General features: G+C 38.3%; 1 protein-coding gene across 3 annotated transcripts in view; it reads left to right on the plus strand.

Moving 5' to 3' along the window:
* The window catches only part of LOC109073535 (plexin-A1-like), a 195536-nt gene that overhangs the window by 18602 nt on the left and 151350 nt on the right, over positions 1-25584 (plus strand). For all 3 annotated transcript variants that reach the window (XM_042713505.1, XM_042713507.1, XM_042713506.1), the window contains exons 2-3: positions 2961-4344; positions 23034-23216. In XM_042713505.1, coding sequence (XP_042569439.1) covers positions 3157-4344; positions 23034-23216 — 1371 coding nt within the window. In that variant the 5' untranslated portion in view covers positions 2961-3156. The remainder of the gene's footprint in view (positions 1-2960; positions 4345-23033; positions 23217-25584) is intronic.

Raw genomic sequence — 25584 nt, forward strand, 5'->3', positions numbered from 1 at the left:
GAGCTGCTAAAATATCACTTTCATTGGGGGTCTTGCTAGATTGAGGTTATTATTGCTTTTTTAGAATCTGAGGCTAAATCGAGACTGTCTGGTTTTAATATCTTGACTTAAATCTAAATATACCAGTGCTGGTGTTGTACTGTTTGTCTAATATCATTGCAAATATGTAGCATTTTGCAAACTCCTTTTTTTCTTTTCTGGTGCATATGCAAATGTTCTTCTCACTGCTTATCAGTAAATGTCTTCCAGTAGTTTGGTTTTTGATGTATATGCCTGGCTTAACAGTATTAATCTTTAAATATTTGTCCTGTACACATTTTTGTTTTGTGCACTAATTTTATTACACTAATCTGATGTCTTAATTTGATTACATAAATTGGATTCATTATGGATTTACATTTATTATGCAGTCCAGAATCTGTTTTCATGTTTAGACAACTGATAATGGTGCTGGTTTTTAATTGTGGGTAGGAGGGAAGGACTGAAGGAGAGAAAGGAAAGATAAAAAGAATCAAGAAAGACAAGAGGAAGGATTGACATAATAGACAGACAGGCAAAATGAATGAATGACAGACAGAAAAAAATGAAGATTTCAAGACAGAAAGACATAAAAAAGCAGTAGAACAATAAAAAAGTCTAGCCTGTGTGTGTGTTTGTGGATTAAGGCCTCTATGTATTGATGTATGTGAGTGTGTCTGCGTGCTTGTAATAGAAAGCAGATCCTGCTATGCAGAGCCTCTCTGGGTGGTTTAGTTGTGGCCATCACTGAGTCCTGCCTGCCTTCTACCCCACAATGCTCAGAGATGTGACCTCCATGTTAAAGAGGTGCTCTGTATAAATTTGCTTAAGTATGAGGTGCCGTTTTCATGGCTTGTGCTTTAATTTATGGGCCACAAGCAATAAATCGTCATGGATACCTTGGTCCCGCCAGCCATTTTCTGAGCCAGGCAGGTTTTGCTATCCTGAAGGTGCCATGCAACTCCCATACCTCCTTTAATTGATTCATCCAATTTCACCTTTATCCTTGGTGTGGGCCTGTTTGGAGCAAGTGGGTGGGATGTCCTAATTGCTATATCCCATGCAAATTGCATTGCGGTGCAGTGTTATAAATTGCAGCATGCGTATATATATTGCTGCAGTTTGTCTATTTAAATTTTTTTTTTCATATACTGAGGTAGAGTGGACACTTGCATCTGCATTTAAGCAGCTTCTGCTGCCTCATTAGCATATCGTTGTCCCAGATAAGTCAAAACTCTGACGGCTTTGTTTTTATAGTCTGTAATGGGTCAGGTGCAGCCCTGCTAAATTCAATTTTAAGTGTGTTGTGGAGTTGTTTAGTTAGTTACTTGATTATTTATAGGCAAGTTTTCAGTGTTTTTTACTGCTGTGAATTTGCATTGAAAGTGTCCCTGTATCACAGAGCCAAAAAGCACCTCTGAGTGCTGACTCTGAGTCAGTTGAGCTCAGCTGTGATGATCAATACAGAGGAGAGAAATTTGGACCCCTGTCAGCACACTACATTAAACAGCAAATATGGTGAAACGATATAAAGCTGAAAATAGCTGAAAATTGGGCTTGTTTAGTAGGCGTTCTTTTTCAGAGCCTCCAATTACTTCATTTTTATTTTAGCCTATTTTTTGGAATTGTGTCAGTGTATTAGGACTGTGCCATTTTTTTCTACAATATTGCATGTATTTTCAAAATAAATTTTGTCTTCTCACAGACTTGATCTAATTTTTTCCCCCCAACAATAACCAAGTATGCATTCCTGCAGCTGAAACAGTAGAGCATGGTGCTAGCAGCACCAAGGTCATGGGTTCAATTCCCAGGAAGTCACTTTGGATATTGATGTCTCATGACGATCCTTTTAATAAATAAACACTATTGTCATAGTATGACAAAAAAACAACAACTTTTTTTTTTTGGTCAACAAAAATTCAATTTTGAATGAATACATTTTCCCCTACTCAAATAATTTGTATGGTGTATCTAGTACAGTATATGAATTGGTTGATGTATGTTTTTTTGGCTGTATATGTATGCTCTCTCGCAGAGTTGTTTGGTAATTTGCGCATGACGGTCAGCCCACAGTATGGCTCACAGCACTGAGCGGTGAATGAGACCCAGAGGCAGTCTCCTCGCTCAATAGTCTTGTGAAGTGAGATAAATGTCATCTGAGATACAATGATGCTTCTGTTTTGAACACTGGAGAAGGTCACAGCAGTTGACAGTCCCTGCTGCTGGCTAGCTGAGAGGCCTGAAATTGCCCTTGTTTAAGTGGCTTTGCACTCAGAGGATGTAGCTGGACACCCAGAGCTCCTCTTCATCGCCTATGATCACATGAATGCCATTAGACTTTCAATTAGAACAAATTTGATAGATTGTCTCTCTTTCCGCAGCCCTGTGGTTGAGCCAAGAGTGCATGTTGTCTGTACTGTGGTATTTTAAAACCCATGGTTCAAGGAAAGTGCTTTTGTTTTACGTGAGGTCAACTTGAATGGCTTGTCTGAGCAAGCGTGAGGAAATGAGAACGTTTATTGCTGACACTTCTGAGCTTATGGCATTCTTCAAGGTGAACTGGTAAACTAGTCTACAGTTATGGCATCGCTCACTCTTTACTCATTCCTGTCCTCATCTACTCTCTCCTCCTCTATTCTCTTCCCTTTTTGTGCCAGCTGAGTTGGCACAGACTGTGTGAAATATTTAAGGGCACAGCAGGTCTATCAGACGAGTTCTCAGTGTGGAGTTTGTGGATTGCACTGCTGTCTACTAGCTTGACACACTCATTAAATGTTGTATAGGATTCCACCCAGGGCCCCACTGTAAGATATTTATGTTTATGTATTATGAGTTCTTTTTTCTTTTGGGCAGGCAGAACTTTTAAACTCCAGTTGAATCAATAGACAATGTTCTATTCTGTTTTTCTCCAATGCTCATGATGTGTTTTCCTACCCTTGCAGGGCTAGCGGCCATGGCGCTGCAGATGAAGGTGTAGACGACAGCTCTGTGCTGAGAGAGAGAGCAGAAAGGACACTGGGTCAATAAGTCGCTCTCCTCACTGTAGACTGACAGACGCTTTCCAGGTTTTTTTCAGGCCCAGGATCAGTAAGGTGAACAGATAACCTGGCCTACCGCTTCCTCAGAAAAATACTAAAAATGCTGCCCTATGGGAGGAGGCCCCTTCCCACCTCTCTTCGTGAGGCATTCCTCCTCCTCTTCTTCCTCTCGTTCCTTCCTCAATATGGGGGGCTCGAGGTTAACCTCTCTTCCTTCCGGACCTTTACCCCACCAGAGGGAGGGCTTACGCATTTGGTCGTCCATAACAAAACGGGTGAAGTCTACGTCGGTGCTGTCAATTGGATCTACAAGCTCTCCAGCAACCTGACCAAGCTTCGAAGCCATGTTACTGGCCCTGTGGTGGATAATGAGAAATGCTACCCACCACCAGGTGTTCAGTCTTGCCCTCACGAGTTATCACAAACCAGCAATGTCAACAAGTTGTTGCTTCTGGATTCAGGGCAGAACAGGCTCATTGCATGTGGGAGCACCTCACAGGGTATATGCCAGTTCCTCCGACTGGATGACCTCTTCAAACTGGGTGAGCCGCATCACCGCAAGGAGCACTACCTTTCAAGTGTGTCCGAGGCGGGCACTATGTCAGGAGTGGTTATTAGTGCAACCCAAGGTGAAGACAGTGGTAAATTGTTTGTAGGTACTCCCATCGAAGGGAAATCAGAGTACTTCCCCACTCTTTCCAGTCGTAAGCTGATGGCTAATGAGGAGAATGCTGAAATGTTCAGCTTTGTCTACCAGGATGAGTTTGTCTCCTCACAGCTCAAGATTCCATCCGACACCCTTTCCAAGTTCCCTACTTTTGACATCTACTATGTCTATGGCTTTAGCAGTGAGCAGTTCATCTACTACCTAACTCTCCAGCTGGACACCCAGCTCACCTCGCCGGATGCCAGTGGTGAACAATTCTTCACCTCCAAGATTGTCCGCCTCTGTGTGGATGACCCCAAGTTCTACTCCTATGTGGAGTTTCCTATTGGCTGTACCAAGGATGGTGTGGAATACCGATTGGTTCAAGACGCCTACCTCAGTCGGCCCGGGGCCAAGCTGGCACGATCATTGGGTATCTCTGAACAGGAAGAGGTGCTGTTTACCGTTTTTGCTCAGGGCCAAAAGAACCGGGCCAAGCCACCAAAAGAATCAGCCCTGTGCCTGTTCACACTGCGAAAAATCAAGGAAAAGATTAAGGAGAGGATCCAATCCTGCTACAGGGGTGAAGGAAAACTATCCCTGCCCTGGCTGCTCAACAAGGAACTGAACTGCATCAACTCAGTAAGTCACACTTACTTAACTATATTGTTAAATTAACAAGCCAGATGCCAGCTGCACTGTTGATTTTAGTTCTGACTTGTTTGCAAATGAATTAAAGTACCATAAGTCCCTCAGCTCAGTTCCAGTGTTGATGGGTGTTGTAGCAATCAATCAATTCATTATAGAATGCATGTTATTTCCGGATCATTGGTGCAGTAAAGCAGTTGGGAATGTCTTGTCCATGGATGCAGGCCCTGAGAATCTCACTGTTGTTTAACAGGGAAACATCCACTCTCAAGTCAGGTTAACTAGCCACATCATTAGCTCAGTTCATGGGATTAGCGCCCTGTCACTCTCTTGCCTCATGTGTCCATTTCCTCAAGTGATAATTGATTTAAACTCTTAAAGTTGTTCTGTCTTTGTTTCCCAAGTCCTCTTGGGACCTTTGTTCTGGTGTCAGAACAATGTGGACAGCCACCGAGAGGCTAGCATGCAGGCACATAGCTCACTTGCTAATCAACAGCACTCTTAGCTGCTCTCTCTACATAGGCCATTGTAGGAAATAGCCAAGCCGACAGTTCCACACCGAACACAATGCTCTTGCACAGAATGAGGGGATTATTCCCAGAGAACAGCCCAAATCCTCCCTTCTATTATATGTGCAGCATGTTCCAGGATGATTCGCCTGTACTCAGACATACAAGAGGAAACACATTTTGGCTGATGGAGTGAGACTTGTGAGAGTAATAAAAAATGGAAAGATGGAGCTGGTGATTATGAAAGAAAGGAAGATGAAGGGAAGGGAGGCAGATAAGGATCGAGAAAGCGTGCCAACTTTGCTTCTCATGTAGTATTATGATATATTATGATGCAGTTTCAGTGATGTAGTTATTGTTTCACAATTCTTATGCCATGACACCTCATCTTCAGTATTTTGCCATAACACTAGTAGGTTATGAATTATTACATTTCTCCAAAACTTTTATTAAATGCCCCACATGAGAAAATGTAATATTCGCTTCAGTTTATGCAATATGTGATCTGATCAAACAGTTTAGTGGCATGTACATCAAAGCTCTAAAATTCAAACTAGACAGTAATTAATTTTACCATCCATCATATGCTGAATTGTAATCACCTATCAGACTACATATCACAGATAGAGAGACCTGCTGTTATTCATCTGTCATATACTCTTCTTTTAAAAGCAGATTTGATTGAGACCTTATGCTATATTTTTTCTTTTCTTTTTTATGCTTTTCATAAAGAAAATTGGTGGAAAATTCCTAAAGAAAATAGAGAGACCAACATGTATTTCTTTCTTTTGTGGAACATGGAAAGATATTTTAAAGAATAACAACATTGGACCCCATTGACTGACATTGTGTGAAAATATCTTTTGGGTCCTACAGAAGAAGGCAATGCATACATATTTGAAACTCCACAATGACAATAAATGAGGAACTATGCCCTGTTGCTCTGCCATAAAAATAGTCTATAAGACTACATTTAAGCTAATACTTGCTGAAAATGCAACGCAAACTTGTGGAAATTAAGTTTGTGTTTATTACGTGAATTGTTTTGGGCTTTACTTTGCCTTCTTAACAGTTGTCTTTATAGTGCACTGTTGGTAGTGTAAACCATATGCTCTAAAGCAGATTTTGATGGTAGCGACCACAGTGGTAGACTCAGTCGACGAATAACTGACAGTGGCATTAACGATAATAACTGCTGCCATTATAATAACGGGCCTGGAGCAATCTGCCTTGGTAATGATGGCGGCACGGCTGACTGAATTGGATGAAAAGATAACGCTCTGAGGGTCCTCCACCGGCAAGGAGCTTCCAGCTTATGAATAATTCACCCTCACTCACCTTGTGTTATTCATTTATAGCCCATCACAATCAGCGCATGATCAAAAATCCCTCTGCCTCTGCGCTCTGCTTACAAGCAATTAATGTTGTTATTTTCCAATCACAAAGCATACGTTCATAATTCAGAAGACTTTAGGGGGAGACACACGTGCAGACAGACGGAAAGCCGACTGGAGCGGGAAAAACGATGAGAGATGTGTGCTATCTGATAGACAGACAGTAAGCACTTCTGACGTCTTTCTTCTGCCCACCTGTCCCGTTGCTCATGGTAAAGCTATGCATATATGTAAATGAGCAACCGTACATGATGGTGCTTGATTACCATCTGCAACACTGTGTTGCAATCCATCAAAGACACATCAGCAGAGTCAAATAATAATTACACACAGACTTCTCTATTCTGCTTCTTGTCCAGGCTGGCAGTGGTACTTTTTCACTGTAATTCATTTCATTGGCCTTTTCTTTATAAAATAACTGATGTCTATAATGGGCACTTTTGTTCATATACAGCAAGGGCCTCTAATATGATTCAATCCAGCATTATGATGCAGTGTTTTGAGGCACCGTGCATTTGGAGGCTAAAGACTGAATTTGTACTTTGCTGCCAAAGTCCCCTATTCAGATGCTGATGTGAGTCTTTCTTATATTTTCAAACCTATTGATCTACAGGATGTAGAGATGATTATGCTGGATGGCATCTCTCCATATATTTCCATTCAGCTTGATCACCAGACTCTCTTCCAAATCTTCCGAATTTATAGCGGCTGTAACAACAGAGGAACTTTTAAAAGTTCCAGGTCACCTTCTGTGCCAGATGCAAGCTGGTTTCCAACCATCTGAATTGTGCCTGTAAAAAAAAAAAAAAAAAAGCAAGAGGGGGAAAAAAGCAGAACAAAAACATATTAGCATTGCTAATGAGTTTATCAGTCTGTCCACAGGTGATATTAATGAGCACAACTGCACACAATAACAACAATACACACTCGTCACTTCAGTACTTGCAACACAGAGTGCGAATCGCATGACGTCAATATTGAACGACTTTTAGCTGATTTTGTGTGTGGCACTGAGACAAATTGTTGTAACTGATTAACAAAAATACACCAGGACAGACTCCTCACCCTTTGCTCATTTGCATAATTACATCATCACTTATCTTGGTTCATCACCTGCCTGGTGATTTTGATTGCTAGCTGTTATCCTTCTAGTGTTCGGTTCTGTTTTTCCCTCAGACTGAAGATGGAAAGATTTTCTGTCTTGTCTTTTAATCTCCAATGCTATTGAAAACTTCCCTAATGAAAGACTTTGTGATTTAATTAGGACATTGAACATAATTTGCTTGCTGTTGGTGTTCACTTCAGTTCTCTCTGACTCTTTGAGGAACTGCTCAAGGAAATTAGAGAACAAGTCAATGCGGGAGCCCTTTACGGCCAGGCAAAAAAGATGTTGTACTAGATTACACTTTAATGGCTTCCCATCTGTGCCTCCTTCCCTGTAGGGTATTGATCAGAGATGACTGGATATTGAAAAATCATATAGATGAAACTGTATCCACCTCAATAGCCTTGGGGCTAATCGTTTTCCCATAGTCTTATTTATTGTGCTTTGGAACACAGGTTTGAGATTAAGGGAATCCTCAGTAGATTTTTCTTCCTTAAAGGGGACACAAAGAAGGAAAATTGACTGTAAATATCTTATTCTTTCCGAATGGGTACATCACTACCATTTTCAGAGGTAGAGAATGAGTAATGATACTTTCTGGTATTTGCTGATACAATATATAACTTCAGCCCCCCCGCCCCCCACCCTCCTAATTTTTAGTATAAGACTTTGAATTATACTTTTAATGCAGAACAAAGTTTGGGCCTAATTTGTTTATAATCTATTTACCTGTTTAATTAGCTATTTATTAATTTTATATATTAGAAATCAGAGCTATATTTAAAAATGTATATGCATCTCTTTTCTTTTTATCTTTATTTGATGCAACTGTGTAGAAGCAACCAGAAAGTACAGGGTTTATGAGCGAAGAGTGAAGGTTTACTGTACATGATCTCAGTATCTGATACTAGTATTGTATCAGTGCATTCCTGTGTGGATGGTAGCATTGTGAATGCCCTTGTAATAGGGAAGAATTTGCATTTTCTGCTCCTTTGTAGCTTAAACTTAAGCTATTCAGATCAAATGAGGCCTTGAGAGTGGCCAAATAAAGTGTAGACAACTGTATGAGCTCTCTGTGACGGTAATTTTAAATCAATAAGTCAGCCAGTTAACTGGTAGTAAGAAAAATGACCCCCCCCCCAACTTCCCCAGCCTTTCAGATGGTGACTATGTGTGTAGGTTGCAAATCTCTTAACAGGTCAGGCTTGGAGTGCTCCCCATCTAATTGTCGGTGTAATTATTTATTGATGTGTGTTTGTGTGGGAGCCGCCGTTGAGAGTGTGTGTGGGATGGTAGGTGGTTGTGATCAGGCACGCAGTGTGTGTTTGGGGGTGTGCGCTTGTGTGCGGCGCTATTTGCCAGGCTGCGCGTGTAGCTGTATTTGTTGTTTCCTGTGGTGGTGGGCAATGGGATGGATCCAGAGAACATCAGTCTATTTCATATTCCACAAAGGCTTAAAAACAACCACACACACAAACTGGGAAAAGCCAGTTATACCTTCCCTGCTGAAAATACCTGCTTAGTTTAAACCAGCATGCATTTGTTTTCAATGTTAACAACCATTTATCTAGGTAATTTTGTTAAAAAATTCATGTTTGTGTCTTTGGGCAATATTCCTGTCAACCAAGCATATTTTATTGTCAATCTTAACTTATAAATCAGTTATAGCCCTATGATTGTAGTAGCATGTTATGGTTAAAATGACGTTTTATTTTGATCCTGGAGCGTGTTCTCGACAAGTCACAGTTCTATGCATCGTCAGAGAACCACAATCCCAATTTTTTCTGGTTGAGCTACTTAAGAACAGCAGCACTATCTGTGGTTTCACCAAGTTTGACATGCTCTTGGATCAGCTTCCTTGTTGGTTGTGGAAGAACATTCCTACCAACCAACTAGATTTTCGGATTTAGGCTGGGTTTGGATTTAAGCTTATACAGAATTCGCATTCATTTATCTTAATTTAAATGATATTGCTCAATAATTTCTGAAGTAGGTTAAGGCAAGATATGAGACTATTTGACTAGAATGTTGTTCTAGGAACATCACATACAGTACTTGGCGACAATATGTTCACAGGTCTTTTCAGCAGGGTCAGAGAACGACAATCCATCTTGATAGTATATCTTGATATAAATAATGCTCAGCCATAATCTTGTGAATTCTACAGACGAATACTTGCTAAATCATTATGACTTATGGCCAGCAACTTTTGGTAAGCAAATTTCAGAGCATAACTAGCATGACCTGGAAAGAAAGATGGTGAACCACTATTTGAAAGGACAAAGCCATTCCTCATTCCTGGCACCTCGACCAAAGTTGGAGAGCCAGTGGGAGTTTTGTGACACTCCAAAGAGGTCATGTTGGCTTTTAGAACTTTATTATTATGTTTTTTTTTCCCCCCATCTTGAAGTATCTGTCGTCTGAGATGTTTCTAACAGGCATTCTCGAGTCCAAATGTAATGAGGGGGTGTATGATTAGATGATGGAGCATTACTGGACGCTGAGGTCATAGGTTCCAGAAAAAGTTTAAATGTTTTGGGTGCATAATGAGGATTGGATGTCCCTTATGGGTGCTGTCACAAACTTGCAACTTGTGTTTTTAGGAGGTGGATCCAGTGTAGTTTAACAGAAAAAAAATCTCCTCGCTAATGGAAACCAACAGTTACAGCTTCAAATGCCAAAATGCTCTTTGTTCGTGTGAGTGAGAAAGACACATTTAAAAAAAAAAAAAAAATGATGTGCTCTAAAGGCGTCATTGATTGTGTGTTTGAATAGACAATGTTTGTGAGTCAAGTACCTTCATCTGATGTTGGGCATTTAAAACCCTGATATTGCTCCTGAGAGACATTCGCTGATAACTATGATACAGTACATTTAGCAAATGAGTCTGTAGATGCAATTTGATTCTTTCATTGATATTTTCTTCCAAATAGATTGTTTATTATTTCCATTTTCCCACCCAGGAGGCCTTAATGGCTAGATCTGACCCATAACTGTAGCAGTCACGATGATAAAACATATTTGGACAAAATACTTGGTTTTTCAAACTTTTTGATACCAAGGACCCCTTATGTGTAGTTTGGGACCCCTTTATAAAAAAATGTATGTAGCTATATATAGTATATAAAGTATAAAGTATGTTTCAAATATAAGTATACAAATCCATTTATACAGTGAAGTGTCATCATGTAGATTAATACATTGGCTTTGTATTGATACTGTACTGAAGCTTAAATGTATAGTATATTATCTGGAAAATAAATATATTTATATAATTTCTGATGTTTCTGTGTCCAACGTGATGATCTACCCTTGTGTTTACTCTGCTACTGGACTAGTTCATTAAAAGTATACACAAAGGGCTCAAAGCAAATTAAAATTGGTTTTGAGAAAAGCTCTAGCATCATTTATTTGTATACACCACTTGTGATAGCTATTTTTTGTAATGCAGTGACATTCACAAAAGTCAGGTAAGTTTCCAAATGCTTTTTGGTGCCAATGTATTCAGGTAGGGTTAGGTTTTTTATTTAAACCATCTTTTTGCATTTTAATATTCACAGACACTAGTTCATATCCCGATTCGAATTAAGTGGCAGACCTACTTTTGATTTATTCGTCCAAAAATTGATGAATTGCGTGGCATTCCGAGCTATAGAGTAAATTAAGTTTTTATAAAAGGACTCCGCGATCCCATCCACGTTTTCGCAGAAACCATATGGCCCTAGAAATGTAACCACACTTCAGAACATTTCGGCATGCCCTGTGTGTTGTTTTAACGAGTTGCAGGGGTGTCATCCCGTCACAGGGTCTCTCTGTCTCTCTTTGTAGCGTATGCGCCCAGATGCATTCTCAGGTACCGAAATTTGGCACCTATTGATTTAACATGATTTGGTACTCGGTAGTACTGAATCAATTCAGTCGGTACCCTTAATAGTACTGAGTCCAGTACTCAACCCTACTTTCAGGGGTCACCAGCGGACATGGTGAGGACTTAAGATGCTTAAACCTTGTCATCATACATTTTAACAGCATGCTAAACATTATGTTAGCTTGATCAGGGCTCTTTAGCATAATGTTGTTGGAAGCTCACAGACGCCCCGTGCTGAGTCTTGAAGTGCCATTTCCAGCCTTGCTTCTTGAACGGGTGTCAAAAGGCAGACCCATATTCTCTTATGTTCCTGTTATGGCCTTGTTGTGGAGGAGAACGCGCCCAGCGGGGCATCCAATGGCTACCATGAAGCCGCTGAATGGAAACTAATGAAATCGCTCATTGCTTTCTCATGTCCTCACGCACAACAGAGATGCATCTCAGATCTCATTACTCTGCAGCTGTATGTGAACGTAGTTCACTGGAGCTCTTGAACAGACGTTTTCAGCCAGAAATGCAAAGCGCTCTTGGGAGAAAGTCTGTGTCTGCACTGTAATTGGATTAGTGTTTATGGAATCCTTAATTTTAGATCGTCGATTATAATCTGATGCTTTTGCTGGGACAACAATGTTAAAAGCCTCAGATCAGCTTCATGAGCTTAGAGATGAAACGCACACACATACACAAGCTGAGAGTATGACTCACAGCATATGGTTAACAGTCAAGGGCTTATTTAGACTAAATATAATAGTTGCATGTGTTAAGAAAATGAAAGTGAAAAAAAGTGACAAAGAAAGTGACGTGACATACAGCCAAGTATGGTGACCCATACTTGGAATTCGTGCTCTGCTTTTAACCCATCCAAAGTGCATACACACAGCAGTGAACACACACACACACCGTGAACACACACCTGGAGCAGTGGGCAGCCATTTATGCTGCGGCGCCCGGGGAGCAGTTGGGGGTTCAGTGCCTTGCTCAAGGGCACCTCAGTCGTTGTATTGAAGGTGGAGAGAGCGCTGTACATTCACTCCCCCCACCTACAATTCCTGCCGGCCCGAGACAATCAAAAGCGTACATAAATGCAAAAAGATGTGAATAAGAAATTATGTGAAATTATATGTAAAATATGTTACTGTTATTTGTGGATTTGAAAAATGGATACATCTTGTTGATTTAGTTTATAGGACTTCAGGTTATGAATGTTGTAAAAGATTTCACCAGTTAAGAGTTTTATGTATATGAGTTTAGCTGCAGTTAAAAAACTGTGGGCGAAATCTGTAATTTTTTGACACTGTTATGCATTATGAATATTAAATTATTTAGCCATTTTACAGGTGGTTTTAAGTGTCCCTTCAACCAGGGGGAACACAAATCTAAGCACTAGTTATGGGGACTTTTATTGATTTTAGTAAACTGCATGAAAAAGTCAGCCTGTTTGATAATCTCTCATACCACAGTCCATGAATTTTATATGAAAGTATAAATAAAAATAACCTATTAGTAGCTTCACTTAATTTTTTTTATGCATAACTTTTTAAAATCTTTTTTTGAATCCTTATTAATATCAATAGTTACAATTATTAAATTGGTTAAATTCTTAGTATGAGAGTATGAGGCTATAAGTTTTATTGTAAGTTTTTAGCATAATTTCATTCTGTTAAGATATAATATGATTGATTAAAATTACAAAAAATTCTACAGTAATTGAACTGGTGTTAAAAAATAAATCACATACACACAGAATGTTTTCTAGCAAAATACCTAGCAAAACCTAGTGTGTGTGTGTGTGTATATATATATATATATATATATATTCCCCACATTGAAAATTTTCACTCATATTTTTATAATTTTAGAGTTTAGCTTTTTTTTTTTTTTTTAGGTGTAATTCATGCTTAAATTTTAATAACCCTCAGACAAATCAGGATACACACATGGCTGGGAACGTAAACTCACTCATTAACCCGTTTGTTTCGACACATGTTTAGGGTCGCTGGAATCTTAAAGGGAAACGATCAGGCAGGAAGTGGGTCAGTAATGTTGAGAAATTGGCCTAAATTGCATTTCCTAGCCAGCACATTAAGAGTAGGAGCAGCTGCTTTCAAAGGAAGCTCTGAAAGGCCTGACGTCTGAGCGTGCCAAACATACGTGTGATCTGCTATACAAGGATGCAAATCATTTAGCCTCTACAGGTTGATTCTCATGAGAAGCAGTGCAGATTTAGGGATGCCGTGTCAAACTTTTTGGTCTGTTATAATCTGAACCGTATGAGGACAGTAGATCAACTGCTCTCAGTACTAAATAGGGATTGTTTCCCAAAATTTTTATGGACATTATTTGCATGGTGATTATGGGCGTTTTTCTTCTTAGTAATACAGATATTATTAATTATTCTCATTAAATTCCCAGTAGGATCATGAAAAATTTAAATCACCCTGCTAGGATTTCTTTCTTTCTTTCTTTATTTTTAAATATACAGTGGTGTGAAAAAGTGTTGGCCCCCTTCCTGATTTCTTATTTTTTTGCATTTTTGTCAAACTTTAATGTTTCAGATCATCAAACAAATTAAAATATTAGTCAAAGATAACACAAGTGAACACAACATGCAGTATTATTATTATTAATATTTATTATTATTATTAAGGGAAAACAAAATCCAAAACTACATGGTCCTGTGTGAAGAAGAATCAGGAAGGGGACCAACAATTTTTCACACTACTGTATATATATTTTTTTAAAGATTATTATTATTATTGCAGTTTGGTAATGTCCAGTTTTTTTTTTTTTTTTTTTTTTTTTGCATTGCAGTACTAATAATTACAAATGTGCTTAACTGGCATTAAATGTGATGCCACAATAAAGAATTTTTTCAAAATTCATATCTTGAAATATGACCTGGGAAGGTTCTTGACAGGTTTTATGAGATTCACCCATCTAACGAAAAACTAAACTTTTTCAATTTGCTTGCATCTGGAAGCACTTTGTACCTTTTGCTCTTTCATTCAGTTTTTGGAAATTTATGCTGATTTATAGATCAGTGAAATGCATAATCACTTAACCTCCATGTTAGAGAGAAAGGAGGAGAAACAGAGAGAGCGCGTGAGGGTTGTGCATGTGTGTTCTGTCTGTGCCAGATGCCATGGGGCCGAGCGCAGGTCATGGGCAGTCTCATAATCAGGCCTCTGTGCACTGTTTGGAAGCGTGTTTGGGGAATTTGCGCTGGTCTGAGGAATCTGTATGTGTGAGTGCGAACAGGCTGTGTCTGGGGTGCGTGTGTGGTGTCAGGTCAGTGGAGAGAAGATATAAACATCTGTCCCACAGCTTTTGCCTGCTGCTAGTTAAATGACACAAGCGCGCAGTCGTTACACATTAGCACATGTGTGCAGCTCAGAGTTGCACTTGCCTCTTTCAGTCAGCTCTTTTGTTATCATACACAGCTTAGTCTCTGCTTCAGAAGGCATACACCCCAAAAAGTCATTTTAATCAATATTGCATACAAAGATCAGAATGGCATTTTGTCATACTTTATTTCCATTTCTGCAGGATGCATACTATGTGAATGAATTGCATACATAGAACTCACACATGAGATATTACATATGCCAAATATGGAGTATGCAGGTAAGCACACTGCATAAGGTACTGTATCCCACATTGCAATGTACTCGATTTGACCCACTTTACATGTTTAGGGTTACACTTTATTTTAAGGTGTCCTAGTTAAAGTGTAATTATAAATTTAAATTCTGAGTGATTTTAATTAACAACATGTACTTACTATAGTGTTAGGATTAGGGTTTGGTTTAAGGTTAGTTGCATGTAATGCAGTATGTGCATAAATGAGTCTTATTACTATAATATGTAATGCATAAAAAAGACACTGTGAATTAAATAGTTACCATATAACTAGAATTACGTACCATATATAACTATGTGATATTATATAATATTGAATACATATACTTGTACTTACTGCACTTTATGTACTATAAATATTACTTTAATATTAATTATTTAAATGTTATTTTAATTTATTTTCTACATTTTGTTATTTATCTTACAGTGGATGCCATTGCTAAATTAAATTTGCTATGCAATATGATGTGGTTATATACAGTTTAAACCATTTTGCATTCTTTATTTTTTTTAATTTTAAGTAATTCTGAGTATATACTATGCATGTAGGCAATATGCTGCTAGCAAATTTTCTGAGATTGTGATCTGCACAGGTTATTGTAAGTTTGAAACAAACTTACCTAAAAGTTACCAGATTGCTACAAGGATCAATTTTGAGTAAGGACTAGTCACTGGATTTGCCAAAACATGCAAGGGACATGATATCAGATATCTTGGTATAGAAATATATTCAAAAGTTTCCTTGGAGTCAGTTAGTGGTAAGAAGATGAGATTCTAGAGCATATCTAGTCTTTTGGCTTTTCTCTCTATTGTTCATCATGTCAGATTTAACTGTCCTTACTTGCAGCGTGGACCACCAGTTTTACTACGCAAGACTACACTTGATATAAAGTTGAATATACCTTTCCTGTTCAGTAACTCATTCACAATGTCATCATTTTGAAGGGTATTTTAATCTACACCTTTAATTCAAAATCAGCCCCGATCAGCAGTGCACACTTCTCTTCCACTTTCCTTTGACATTTTCTAGTGCCTCCATGCAGTGAACACCTGCTCTCGCTCCATGATTGTCTCATGCAGACGTAATAAAGCCAGAAAATAGAGATGCCTTTTTAGTGCCAGACGAGGGGATGGAGTGAAAGAGGAATAGAGACTGAGAGAGAGAGTCCAGGGGTGATTAAAGGTGAAAGCGTAGACTGATATATTGCTTTGCCTTACAGCCGTGCCACGGGGTACAGGCCCTAAACAATAGGACCACAGCACATACTAGATAGTGTTGGTGATTGTGAAAGTGCATTATGGGTGTGAATGTGTGTTTGGCTGTGAATGTGTGTTTGGCTATATGTACTGTATATATCTGTATAAACTGCCATTTTTCATCTGACATCCTGTGAATGATGTTACCTTGTCATGAAATGTGGAAGAGATACTAATTTGTCACTTGTGTAGTGTGTATGTAAATATTTACAGGACATCAGGCAGGAAGAGGCATTAGGACTACAAAACAGTCCTATAGAATATAGAATCTACACTATGCACTAGCATTACATTTATCATTATTATTTTTTTAAGAAATTAACACTTTTAATCAGTAAAGATGCTTTAAATTGATTAAGTTCATTAACCTAACCCTAAGTACATACCATTTTTATGACCTCAAATGAGAGATTGTATGGAGAAATAAACTTATAAGAATTAATTTGTCATACCACAATCAACTAGTAAAGATGAAAAGATTTGAAAAGGAAAAAAAAAAAACATTTAAGAGTAAATGATGTACCCTAAAATCTTTAATAAAGGCAGAATTGATAAACATGGGTTCATGTTCATTTTCGTAGAATGAATATTAGCATCTAGCTAGACCTATGAGCTTTGGTGTTGCGCTACCATTTGAGCTACAGGAACGTCATATCATCTAAATCAAATGGCAGGATAGACGGCCTACATAAAGACATTAAGTCCTACTAAAGGACTTTAGATTGAGGGTCAATAGGATTGCTCAGTATAATCACCATTAAAAAACTAAACAACAGGGCTGCAACTAACGATTATTTTGATAATCGATTAATCGGTCGATTATTTTTACGATTAATCGATGAATCGGTTTATGTACTTATATTTTAGTTTTGCCCATTTTTTTCCCCAAGTAAATTATTAACAAAGGGTCTTTATCATTCAACATAGACTTTTTAGAGATTTTAACCATTTTGCATTGTCATATCCTCATCAAAAACATACCTGGAGTTGCGTTTTATTATGTGTTGTTATCCTTTGTCGAACTCTTCTGCAATCAAAACACTGACCCATACATACTCTAGCAAATTTCACAAGGAGGTTTCAAATAATGTTTTCACCATGGCAGTCCTTAGGGCTCCTAAAGTAGTTTAACATCCCGAACAAAGCTTATTAAGGAATCTATCAGAACATATTTTCACGAAGAATAAGAATAATACAGAATAAAATTGCAGTAAATTGCATTTTATTATTTTTTACCTGTAAACACACAGCTTAGTTTATAGCTTATGCTGTGAAACTGTAAACAATCCTTCGAATAAAGTGCCAATGGCATGAAACCTGAATGGAACTCACATTTTAAAGTACAATTTAAAGTAAAATCCATCAGAAGGTTGTCCAGAAAAAAAATTGGACACACACAAAAAACCTGCTGTCTGAAAAAGAGCTGTGAATACTTAGAAAAAAAGTGCATTTCAAATACATTTAAACATTAACCTCTCTCAGTCAGTCATAATTAGGCTGCAAGACTGAATTACGAACTGGTAAACGACAAAGCTTTAAATGTTAATTGTTAAAAAGCAATGTTATCAGCTTTTACGACTAAACATTTGCAAACAACATTGTACTGCAGAATCTGCACAAATAAAAGTCTGCGCACACAGTGATTGTCATCGGATTTAAATATGTAACGTTAGTGGTCCTTATAACAGTGCAAAATTCAAAAATGTAATAAAGCGATAAAATGTTAAACAAAACAGCTTATGCCTGAACTGACAGGAATTCGACTACCTGAGGGAAATGAGGCAGAACACTATTCACTCATTATTTGAGAAAAACTTTGCATTGCAGTGCAAAAAGGTCAACATCATGTCCAAATGTTCAGGGCTTAACAGTTAGGCTTGCTCTCTTTTTAGAGGATATGTTTCCTGCCGCAGAAAACAGCCGCAGTTTACAGGTTACTCTTCTTTTTTGAAGGCTCAAAGTAAAGTGCTCCCACATTTTGGATGACTTCGTCCGATTAGTTTTAATCTTCCGCTTTTTTCTTTTTCTTTCTCGAGCTTACTCCACTGCCGCCTGCCTCACCCATCACGCTGAATGCTGCAGAGACGCTGTGCGGTAAGCACGTGACATAAAACGAGGCCAGCTATTGGCTAGTCGGTACTTCTCCTGCTGTACTGGCTGAGTAAAACCTCCGGTGGCTCATTACTGCCACACTTTGGTCACCGCAGATTTAAAATATGCACGAAATGAGCCGCTTACGGCAAATAAAAATTATTTAGCAACGAATCGATTACTAAATTAGTTGACAACTATTTTAATAATCGATTTTAATCGATTAAATCGATTAGTTGTTTCAGCTCTAAACACCATTATATAAAGCTGAACGACAGCTCATGATGGCCGTGCTAATATGACATGTATTTTTAGATAAGCCCCAGATGCTTTGGGAGTCTGTGATGTTCTCCTGTCTAATGCTGTTAATGCCGGAGAGAGTGCCTGAATTCTGGCTCGCTTTAGCGCGAGCACCATTAAGACCCAATTAGAGAGCCTCCATTGGCTGTTTGGAGGAAACAAAGGGCAAACGGCTGAGCCGCTGCTTTTCCACTGTCACCAATCAAAACAGGAGGCTGGCAGCCTGCCATCCCTCCACTCATCTCTCGCTCGCTCTCTTTCTCTTAGGCCATGCGTCCAAAGATTTTGGCAGCCTCTCTTTATCTTCATTTATGTGTTCCACCATCTACAAACACATTTAAGGACAAGCGCACACATAAACACGCATCAGCACAAACATATTTAAGGACAATCACACACATGCACACACATAAAACAAACACACACGCACATGGCCGCCCACCTTGGTACAAACCTGAGTACACAAATAAGGATTCATGTTGAACACAAATGAGCTGCTCTATAGACGAACAGCAGTTTGAGGAAGAAGTTTTTTGGTGCATTTTTCTGGTTGATTTTGGAATATACTTTCTGTTTTGTTTTGTTTTTCTTCGTTATAATATAATATAATATGGTATATTATAATATAATTGTATAAGTTAATAAATATATTTATTTAGTTTATATTAGTTTTATATTTTTTATGTGCATATATTTATATATAATAAATATGTATATAATAAGGCAATTGAATGTAACAGTATTCCTATTAAAAATGCATATTTTAAATGTATTATAAATATAATGAAACTTTTTTTTACAAATTATTTTTTAAACTGATATTTAGTTCTAAAACATTTTTTATTAATGTATATTAATAAAATAAAATATTATTTCATATTATGATATTTATATAAATACCATTTCTAAATCATTATGAACTTTACATTATTATTACTTATATATAAAAATATTATAATTATAAATGCATTGTGTCTATATAATAAAATATTTATGTGTATTTAAAAATGTATAAATATGCTTTAATATTTATAAATATATTATTTATGTGAACGCTATTTTTATGCATGCTATCATTTATAAATATAATTACAAACTGTAAATTATTATAAATTAGAAAACAACTATTATATATAAAATTGGAACTCTTTATATATTTGTGTATATGCGGACTCAGACTATATATAATAATGAATTACAGAATGATCAACTGATGAATATAAACAAATAACTGAAGCCATTTTTTTTAAACCATAGTTATTGGTTTTAAAATCCATGTATCAGTCCTGAAAAAAAAAAAAAAAAACCTTTCAATTTTGTTATAAAATGCACCTCTCACTATGAGTGAACATAACTGTATTCAGCTCTCAAAAACAGGACTGAGAACTTTGTATCTCTCCTTTGTATGTTCTTCCAAAGTACCTGGTTTATCAGGTGTGTGTCTCTCTGGATCCGGCCTGTGGCATTTCTAAAACACGCTGCCAGATTAACCCTTTGAGACGAGTCTGTCTATCACATTCCCCTCAGTCAAGCCCTGCCTCTCTTATCGATCCTTAAGGCTATCATTGGACGGATGGAGAAAGCAGGAAAGGAAAGAGGTGGACTGATAAAGGAGAGACTTGGATCATGTCTGCTGTGAGATCGATCAGATGGTGTAACGATAAGACAAAAGGATTACAGTTGCTCTTTAAGGTGTGTGTGTGTGTGTGTGTGTGTGTGTGAGCTAAGGTGAGTTAGCATCACATTCCTGTTTCCCACTGGTCTGCATTGGGTCACTAACTTGAAATCAGGACACTTTGAGGCTTGTGCTTAGTCATCAGCAAAAAATGTTTTTATTAGATAATACATTTACACAACAGCCTCTTTGTCTTAAACCTTCCATGCTGTTGAGGGGTATTTTTAGACTGTAGACAGATTTACTGCAACTTAAAGGGATAGTTCACCCAAAACTGAACATTCTGTTATTTACTCCTCCTCATGTAGTTCCAAACATCTATGAATTAACTTCTTCCGTGGAAGTTGAATTTGTTTAGGTGAAAATCCTGGGTCTTCTCCATGCAATGAAAGTAAATGAGGGCTGATGCTGTTGGGCTCCTCTCACTGGAGGGTAGTTTTATCAGTCACTAGCAATTATTTCTCTCTGTTCATCATAAAAACTGTTTTATGACTTCAGTAGCCTTGGAATAATACATAATCACATTTATACTACCTTTATGGTGTTTTGGGGGGCTTTACAGCAGCAGTCCTTATTCAGAGAGGCAAGGAAATTCTTTAAACAAAAATCACGTATTATTTCCAGAAGAATATAAAAATCATACAGGTTTGGAGCAGCATGAGAGTGAGTAAATTGTGTTAGAATTTTCATTTTGTGTGTTTTCAGTTTTGAATGTCCCCTTAAATTCCAAAATTTGTAAATAATGCCGTTGGAATTGAGTCATATTTAGGTTGGTTGTTAGCGTGCGGAGGAAAATGTGCAAATGTGCTGTGATTTATCATGTAGGGTCAGTTAGCTTTTCTTTTTAGGTAACAGCACAGATGGGTTCATTTAAGTTTTTGAGGTTCATACTCTCTAAGTGGATTCTGAAGCATCTCCTTCCTGTCCAGCCTGTCAGAGGCATTTCAGCCCCCTTCCATCTCAGCTGTCATCCCCCTCACGTTCCATGGATATTGAAGATGACAGTCTCAGTCCGGCCCAAGAAACTGCGGTCGCATGGTGTCTGTCTTTAACTCGTTAACATGTCTGTATCTTTTAATGACCTTCTCTGAAACCAGAGATTTGTGGGAGAGATGAGATTTTCTGTCTCCTCCCTTCCCCTCCCACCTAAAACATTCTTCACTGAAAACTTTCCTCCGTCTAGCACTAGTCCACCTTGCGGCCTTGTTTAGTCATCGTTTCCTCTCCTTTTTCCCCAGATTAAGGCTGTAATTTGAGTTAAGGAGGGGAAAAGAAGAAATCTGCATGAGGCATACTGTAGAACCTCTGATAGATATGCATCGTTGCCGGTCGCGGTCACTGGCTATGGGTGGCTGCCCTGTTATATTTCTAAGGCTCCCAATTGGGATGCTGAATAGGAGGTATATATTTCAGCTCTGTATGTGGTTTCTTGGTTGATTGTGTTTAAATATGCTTATTTAATGATATACCCATATACCAATGTAGCCTTTCCTCATGAATGAAGGAAGCAAACGGGGATGGATGGATGGGCGGATGGATAGATGTTAGATGGATGATAGATGGAAAGATAGAATAAATGATAGAACAATAGATGGAAAGATAGAATGATAGATGGATGGAGAGAATGCTGGTTAGATGGATAGCTGTTAAGGTGGATCACCTGTGTAAAATTAATTTAAATTGCAATTCAACAAATTCCCCATCCTGCCACTCCAGTTCAACTTTCTGTAATATTTAGATTTATTAGTTTTGAATTTTGCACAACCCTGATTCACTGGGGGCATTGCCGTTATCCAGGATGGATTCATCCACTCGGTACACACCATTAGGCGTAGTTTGTCTTCAAGACCTGGTCTTTGCCAGCACTTTTCGAGCTTTGCTAAGGCAAGTGGTATTTCCAGCATCATTGGTTGGCTTGCATTAACCGCCATTACCAGCGTCATTAACTCTGCCAACATAATGTTTCCTCATCTAACTGAGAATAACACCTAGCGGCAATAACTGCGAACAGAGAGCAACAAACGTTTTCTCTCTGGTGATTAGTCCTGCTCACACCTGGGTGCAGGCTGACTGTAATTACAGTAGGTGCATGATGGGTCAATGTAACCCAGACAGTTGCTAACCTTAGGGATGCACTTGGTTCGTTTGTACAATCCCCTTCTGTTCATTCTATTTCCAGTGCTAATCCAAACATCCCCCAGGGGTTTAGGAAAGGACGTGCTCTCTTGTGTTGTAAGGCAAGGCGCTAGTCCGCTACAGTGTTTGTGAGCCTGAATACCCTTCCCGCTGCCTGGAACGGGTCATCCTTGGCAGCAGTTGTACCCCTTCCTGGGTGAAGAATGAGGGGCACCGTTGGGCAGCAATGCGGGGCAGTGGGGGTCATGGCCACTTTTGTTTCTGCTAATGAGCCCAGTCTGTCGGCCAGAGTGGGGAGGACGTCTTCTGGGACACTTTGTGCATTGTGCGGTCGTCTTTGTGTGGGACGATTATGGATCATGTGTGCATTAGGCATTGAATTGTGAGGCATTGTGTGACATTTGGTGTTGGCCATATTTGTGTGAGCAGTTTTTCCGTAGAAAGGAGCCGAGAATGATTTTCCCTCAGGTCCTCTATATTTTCCACAAGCACATGGACTTGTTATATATCTGTGCAAGTGTGGGCCTCTGGTTGATTCATTAGCAGAGAAATACAGTATATGGCCTTTAATGACCCAAAGGAATATCGAGCAATGGATTGGTATTGCAGAAGATTAAGACGAGTGAAAATGCCATATCGGCGTCCTTCGCCTCAACTCCCACTCAGTAACTACTCGAATAACTCTGCCTTTTTTTATCTTTCTCCACAGCCTCTGCAGATAGATGACAACTTTTGTGGCCAGGACTTCAACCAGCCTCTAGGGGGCACTACTACGATTGAGGGGTTTCCTTTATTCCTTGACAAAGACGATGGGATGACGTCAGTGGCGGCATATGATTATCGCGGGCACACTGTAGCCTTTACTGGCACCCGTGGCGGTAGGATGAAGAAGGTGAGTCGCATGCTTATTTTTTGGTTATGGTAAAGTGATAGGATGTGTTAATTTGAGGTTGGATGTGGAAGATCGTAAAGGTTTTGGGATGGTGTCTTTGTCAGAAAGAAGAAAAGTCGTGGTTGAAAAGATATTTGATATTATTATGATTTAATTAGAAAATTCAGATTAGCCTTTATAACATTTTATGTAAAAAAATACCATTATTTATATATATGTGTGTGTGTATATATGTGTATATATATATATACATACACACACACACACCTTGGTTTTTATAATATATATTTTAATTTAGACTTTTAATGTATATTTAGATTTATGTTTTTTTACATATAGAGTATATAGAGGCTGCTCTTTTTTTGTTGGTATGTTACCCTAGTTAAAAATATACCTCCGTTTTGAACACTACCATGATTTTAATAACGTTTTTATTCTTTGAAGTATTTCACAGTGCTATGTAAATATCTTTGTATATGATGTGTGGAAATCATAACATGGTATTACCTTCTGATACCATCAGTGAATCTTGGTACTACCACAGTACCGTTTTAAAAATATTTGCATTAGAATACTAATAGCGAAACGAGCCACATGCACACACACTTCTACACAAATGTGTTTGTGCTGAAGTATGCAGTAATCCTGTCTCAGTCCTTGTACATGACCCCGGTGTGATGTCTAAACCGCTGGCTGGATATAGGTTGTGTTGGAGAGAGATGGATGGAGAGAATGATATCCCATCATCGGAATCACATTTCTCCTCCGTTCTTCTCTTCCTGTAGTGGACCCCGAGCCGGACAGTGCTGCCTGTGTCATTAGACAGAAATCAATGGCCTGTGTGTGTGTCTAGGTTCCTAATAAGGTGAAAGCTAGAAAGGTGTATGTACATACGTTAATGGTGTGCATCAGTTAATTGAGTACCAATCATGCGTTTCTCTCACTAACTTCAAGTCTCTTTCACTGTTTGACCATCTCAGCCAATCTAGTTCCTTTGCAAAGCCATAGCCAAATATGTCTGAGCTCTCAAGGGGCGAGCTGTACGAGACGGACCAGCTCTGGATCTTGGGTGTGCGTTGGTGCCGGCGGTGCTGTTTTATTGCTATTCATTTAGCGCTAAAGTGTGGGTCTGGCCCTAATGAAATGTAAAGCTGTAGTCTATTGACGTGGGCTCATTGTAATTCCTCTAGTCTTCCAGTTGCTACGAGGCCTTATTGATTCATCTGTATGAATATATAATCAGGGGCCTAAATCTTAGTGGCTGCAGACAGCTGTACGAGTATGTGTGTGCGTGCAAGTTAATGTTTGTGAAGCAAAGACCATTGACTGGCTATGAGTTTTCAAGTTTATCCTATTGCTTTCTCAATCATTATTTTTGATTCATCAAATATCATTTATGTATGCTGTATGCTCAAAAAATAAATAACACACCTTGTGATAACAGAGGTGTTAATGGAATCTGTCTGTTGCTTTATCTGTTGTTCATTCTGTCTGACGTTTGTTCTATCTATCATTCTTTCTGGCTGTTGTTCATTTTGTTGGTTGTTTTCTGTATTGTTTGATCTATCTATCATTTGTTTATCGCTAATTCTATCGTTCATTCATTGTTCTGTTGTTCATTCTGTCATTCATTCCATCTGTCGTTCATTTTATCTTTCATTCTATTGTTCGATCTATCTATTGTTCATTCGATCTGACATTCGTTCATTCAATCTTTTGTTAGTTTGTTCTGTCATTCATTCTAACTTTTCTATTGTTTGTTCAATCTGTTATTTGTTTGTTCAAACTATTGTTTCTTTGATCTATCTATCATGGCGTGCACAATAAATATCGGCTGATAATTAATGCGCATCTCGTGGATTTGCGCAGCTTGTCAGTTAACAACGGCTCTGTGTAATAAAAGCTGCTCAATGTGAAATCACGAACCTGATGGAATTTACCACTGATTAGAGAACCGTCTTTACTGACAAGATGCACATTAATTATTGGCCGATATTTATCATGCCCTACTCTATCATTATATCTTATCTACCTGTTGTTCTATCTAGGTTTCATTGTATCTATCATTTGTTCATTCAATCTGTTCTTCATTTGTTTGATCTATCTTTTGGGGGATAGATTGTTTTGTTGACTCTATTGTTTGTTTTATCTATTGTTCTGTCTATCGTCTGTATCTTCAGAAGTTTGGAAACACTATTGTATGGAAACATTTGTGTTTTATGTAAAATGTTTGTTTTTAAATAAATTGATACGTTCACCTAGGCTGCATTAAATTGATCAAAAATTATAGGTCAAGGAGTTCTTGTTGAATGTGTGTGGAAAAGGTTTACTATTTATTATGCATATGGATTATGTAGAGTGAGTTTCT

Source organism: Cyprinus carpio, chromosome A23, assembly GCF_018340385.1.
Source record: "Cyprinus carpio isolate SPL01 chromosome A23, ASM1834038v1, whole genome shotgun sequence".
Classification (NCBI taxonomy): Eukaryota; Metazoa; Chordata; class Actinopteri; order Cypriniformes; family Cyprinidae; genus Cyprinus; species Cyprinus carpio.